Raw genomic sequence first — 5,629 nt, forward strand, 5'->3', positions numbered from 1 at the left:
CCAAAAGCATGTACAGTAGGGCAGAGGTTCCCAACCCCTGTTCCGGGGACCGGTGCTGGTCCATGGGTCATTTAATACCGGGCCACAGTGGGAGAGTTCACAACGGATGAGACCGTGGCATTTAAATAAGATTATTCATACGGTATCATTTAACTTCATAAACCAACTGAACTGACGTACATGCAGGAGTAGGGACAGCGGCGTTTGTAAAAGCAGCAGTAGAACTGCCATTCCCGGTCGAGAACCGATTCAAAGTACTTGCTCTGCACCCCAGCGACCAGGCCGTTACGGGAACACTTTGAAGTCCTGCAAAAGAGGAAGATGTTAACGCAACAAAAAGAAAATACTGCAAAAAAAGTAAACAGAACAAAAACAAAACAAAACAAAACAAAACAAAACAAAACAAAACAAAACAAAACAAAACAAAACAAAACAAAACAAAACAAAACAAAACAAAACAAAACAAAACAAAACAAAACAAAACAAAACAAAACAAAACAAAACAAAACAAAACAAAACAAAACAAAACAAAACAAAACAAAACAAAACAAAACAAAACAAAACAAAACAAAACAAAACAAAACAAAACAAAACAAAACAAAACAAAACAAAACAAAACAAAACAAAACAAAACAAAACAAAACAAAACAAAACAAAACAAAACAAAACAAAACAAAACAAAACAAAACAAAACAAAACAAAACAAAACAAAACAAAACAAAACAAAACAAAACAAAACAAAACAAAACAAAACAAAACAAAACAAAACAAAACAAAACAAAACAAAACAAAACAAAACAAAACAAAACAAAACAAAACAAAAATATGATTCTTCAACAATGGCACAACACAGTAACAGCTGATACCAACCGGTCCTTACGACACAGTAACAGCTGATACCAACCGGTCCTTGGTACAAAAAAGGTTGGGCACCACTCTAGTGTACTTTTCTACCGCTTCCTTTAGCAAACTCTAGCAACTACAGTATCCATCCACTGGTAAAAAGTATTTTATTTTAAAAAAACTGGATTCATATTTCTGAGGGGGGTCTTTTCCGAGAGGTAATGACTGTAAGTAACATTTAGACAGTTGACAAATGGCACCCACGTCAGCGGAGGTAAATACTGGTTTGTTGCTTTGTTTATAGCCCACACTTTCCACTGTCACCACAACACTTTTAAGAATGCCAGACCCAATCAGCGGGAGCTGAAGCATGTGTAGACGTTTGTCATGGCAACACAGGCACAGCCTTCAGCCATTCTACCAGTGGAGGCAGTTACCCTGCAGGCCAATGTCCCGGCCAGTGTAATTCAAACAGACAGCAGGCGTGGTTGTTAGAGGAAGAGCTTATTGCGTTTGAAAGACTCAGCTTTAATTCTAAACACTTAAGAATCTTCATTCAGATCAAGAGTTAACGTGAAGAGCTGTTTCAGTGATTTGTGTGCACTTTATCATGGTTGCAATGAGAGGCTAGGCTTCTCCTTTCACAGTGATTGCTGGTGAGTCATGGCGAGTCGAACGCAACTAATGTTAGCTGCAGCTTTTGAGTGAAAATGAATTTCCAGACAATAAGAAACAGGACTTTTCTTCTCATTTTCTTCCCGTATTGTTGAGATTTTTGTATTGATTTTTTTCTTCTCCTCCCGTATTGTTGAGATTTTTGTATTGAATTCAGATGAACACAACAACTCTTGTATACTTGAAGGGTCACCCCGGGGGAACCCTATGAATCTTGTCAGTTGCATTCCAAGGAAACGTCTGCTGAAACGTATTAGTCATTATTGGACACTGATCAAGGCTCAGGAGGATTTGATTTCCCGTAAAGTCTAACAGAGGAGAAACAGAAAATACACATGTGGAAAATTGTTCAAGGCAACATTTTTCCAGACCATTTGTGAGTTTCGAATACATTATATATCAACTGAACTGCATCGGTATGATAGGTTGTTTTTTTTCTTACCACCATGTAGATCAACCTCTTTTTGTACCAAGTACAGGTCGGCCAGTATCTACCGTCACTATTATTGAATTATTATTGAAAATTTCAAAATAAAACATCTTTTAGACTTTCTTCTGTTAGTATCAGAGTCTGAATGATCTGTTGTTTAAAAACATTGAATGAAGAAAGTAAAGGGATATGACTGGATTCTTTTTGAATGAAGTCAATTAGTAAAACTGAAGTACATTTCTTCACTGTGGCCCACTGCGGTCCCCCAACCAGGGGTTGGGAACCCCTGATATAAATACGATTATTCAATGCAAAAATAAAAACATTCACTTCAAAGCACTTCAAAGACATTAGTTGTGCTTTCCACACCCATGCGTCAGCAGTTGTCCATGTGTTGTAAATACTTTCTTCTGCTCATGTCTGTGATTGCAGGTCAAATATTTGAATGTTACGTGAGAAGGTCTTGATACGCACTCTTATCTCAGCAAAACAAAAAAACAAAAAATGAACTGATGCTTCGCCAGGAAGGCAGATAGGTGCAGCAGTTGTCAGCAGACATGAGCCCAGATGGTATTCAGCTCTGAATGTTCCCCACATTTTTTAAGTTTGCATTTCATAAATAGAGTGGGATAGTGTTGATTACCAGAGCTGAAGAATCTTAGAATTCACGTGAGGGGGTGGTAGCTAGGTTCTTGGCTGCACAACACAAAGCTGACCTGCAGACGTCTACAGTATATCATCAATTACATTCCATTCAAAAGGCTAGCTTGTTCCTTGAGCGTTTAGCCAGGGTCAGTGACAACACCAGCCAAAAAGAGCCAATTGGAGACCAGAAAGAGAGCAAAGACAGAACCAAGGATCAGGAATATAACACCGTTCACTGCGGCAGCTGAAGCAGCTGCCTGTTACAGTTGGGCGACATTTCGACCCAGGAGGTTAGCTTTGAGAAGCACAGACATGTGGCTAACGTTGTCTTCAAATAAATGAAGATTGTTGGCAGCTGTACTGTGTTTATACTCCCGATAAACTACGCATCTTCACTGTCCTTGCCACTGTCACCCGGGGAGAACTGCACTCAGAACTCGGACGGGCCTCTGTTCTTTGCCAGTGGCGATCTCCAAGGACTAGACTCTGGCTCAAACAATGGGGCGGGCCCCCCACAGCGGGGGCGATGAGCTGCTGGGGGGGGCCATGAGGGGCTTCTAATGGAATATGGCACCCTGGACATAAGTGTACCACTGCTTGAATGATAGTAAGCCTCCAGTCACTAGGTGGCAGCATACAGTGGTTTGTACGGATAAAGATTATATATGTTATCAGGTTCTCAATGGAATTTCAGTTCGCGGGGGTTTGGGTCGGAGAGGGTGCGGGTGCCGGGGGGCGTGAAAACTTTTCTGTCCCCAAGGGGGGGGCATGACAGAAAATGATTGAGAACCACTGGGCTAGAGCAAGGGTCGCGAACTCGAACGATCTGAAGGTCGCAGCTGCTGCCGTCCACATCAGTGTTGGATTTTGTATTCAGAAACAACCCAAGTTGTTATAGGAAACGTATTTTGTTTTATATATAACTACTGTATTGTACAGTACTGTGCAGTAATCCACTGCTATATTAACTATAACAAGCTGCGTGTAAATGTACTTTGCTATTCTGCATTCTATACTCATACTACATTCAATAAATATTTTCAGAATATTCAAAATAGGTTATTCCCCTAGCTTTGATTATTAATCTAGGGAATTAACTGGAAACATGGTTTTAACTTTTAGTATACTATTTATTTCATTAAAAAGAACCCCTCTTCATTTGCGCTCTTATTCACTGACAGGATGATGTAAACAAACATGTGGTGACGAACATACAAAAGCAGCCAGATGTGACTCACCACTCCATCCCAGCACGGTTGATGTCATCCCACCAACAGCCACTGGGTTCTCCCAGACTCTCAGGTGTGGGCTGGCACTCAAACGACCACAGGCGGTCAGAACCATCCTCCTGGCTGTAGTAGCTCCTGATTGCCACAAGGACCTCGCCGTGAGGGCACTGGAAGTTGAAGCCCTGTCGGTAGCCGTTGATCCAGCCCATGTCATGATGGTCGTGGGACTGAGCGTTAACCGTGACCAGCAGAGTCAACGCCAACGCCAGTGGAGCAGGATTCATGGTGAAAAAGATCAGTGTGACCGCTGCTGCTGCTGCTGCTGCTGTTGCTGCTGCTGTTGTTGGACGCCCTTACAACTCCTCTCAGCCTGTTGTTGTCCAGATGTTTTATATACCAGAGTGATGTGTAATTTGGTTCTCCCAGAATAAAATCCTGAGTCAGTTGGACTTTTTTTAAGGTGGACTTTGAGATACAGACCTAAGCGGCCCCACAGTAGAAACCGGTGCACCTTAAAACAATAGAGTCAAAGATGACATGTAATTCAAACACTTAAGTGGTGCTTTTTTTTTGACACATGAGCATGGGCTAATGTGAGACTAGCTTACAGCATAACTTGAAAAAAATAAATTATCATTTTAAATCTTAATCACGATAATTTGGGGTCAACAGTGAGATGATGACTCACTGATTTAGAGACAGACGGGCATTTATTGCACGTAATGCAGCAAACGTGATAGTCACCTTGTGAACACACCACCATCACAAGGACAGAGTGAGGGACAGAGGTTTATATACCCAGGGCACCAGCTGACACCAGTGAGACTAATGAACACTGAGACACTGATTACACAGCAGAAAGGCGTGAACGAGACAGACAGACCTCGCAATTTGCTCATTAATTTAGATTTTTTTTTTTAAAGAACAATAATAATAAAGGATTGCAGCTAAATCTGTAATGCTTTTTTTGTTTTTTTTTTAGATCACAGCTACTTTCTACAGCTCCTCCTTTAGCTCTTGAAGATCATCTGTCAGATGTTCATAGGAAATGATGCTGGAATGATGCGATGAGGCCAGAAATAGTCCTGCTATGATTTTATCCACATTAAAGACGGCCTCTAATGTAATATTTTAACAGCGAGCATCACAAATGGATTTGCTTAGGCTATATCGCTGCTAATGTTCTATACTGGCAGTGACTGGGGTGGGGGTGACATCAGTCCATCGATCCATCATCTACCACTTAATTCTATGTTCTGTAGAGGGTGGGCGGAGCCAGTCACAGCATTCAGTGTAGAGGGTGGGGACAATTCGCTTGTCTGTTGCCTATTCACGCGTTTGGACCATTCGACCCAATTCCTTAAAATGAGCATGTGTTTGGGCTGTAGGAGGAAAAAGTTATTATATTTCTGTAATATATAATATCATTATTTTATCTGTTGTAAAATACGTCGCTCCCATTCACATGAAACAGTCTGTAAAAACGTGGGCGGAAACAGAGAAACCTCACAACTTACACAGCAACCAGCACCTACGATGAGGTCAGTGAGCATTTTGGGCGTGTAGCCCGCATGTTTAGGGTGAGATAAAGAACTGCAACTCCAACGGTCAGGTTACCATAAACCTCATTCTCCATGCTGGCAGGAAGTCGCAACACACGATTGCGACGCAAGATTGATTCACGTAGGGTACATATTTGGAAAGGAAAATCTCTTGCAGAACAAGGTGGGTCTCTCCGCTTTAATCTGTCTATATCTTCTTATCCATGCTGATGTCACAATGATCACTCATGATCTCATGAACATGT

At 41.4% G+C, this 5,629-nt stretch overlaps 1 protein-coding gene across 1 annotated transcript in view; it reads right to left on the bottom strand.

Moving 5' to 3' along the window:
- dpt (dermatopontin) overlaps positions 1-4,317 on the bottom strand; it is a 5,574-nt gene extending 1,257 nt beyond the window's left edge. The window contains exons 1-2 of the mRNA XM_008338633.3: positions 3,832-4,317; positions 181-306 (exon numbers count right to left, since the gene is read on the bottom strand). Coding sequence (XP_008336855.1) covers positions 181-306; positions 3,832-4,106 — 401 coding nt within the window. The 5' untranslated portion in view covers positions 4,107-4,317. The remainder of the gene's footprint in view (positions 1-180; positions 307-3,831) is intronic.
- Between the last annotated feature and the right edge of the window lie 1,312 nt (positions 4,318-5,629).

This window comes from Cynoglossus semilaevis, chromosome 2 (assembly GCF_000523025.1).
Source record: "Cynoglossus semilaevis isolate Cse_v1.0 chromosome 2, Cse_v1.0, whole genome shotgun sequence".
NCBI lineage: Eukaryota > Metazoa > Chordata > Actinopteri > Pleuronectiformes > Cynoglossidae > Cynoglossus > Cynoglossus semilaevis.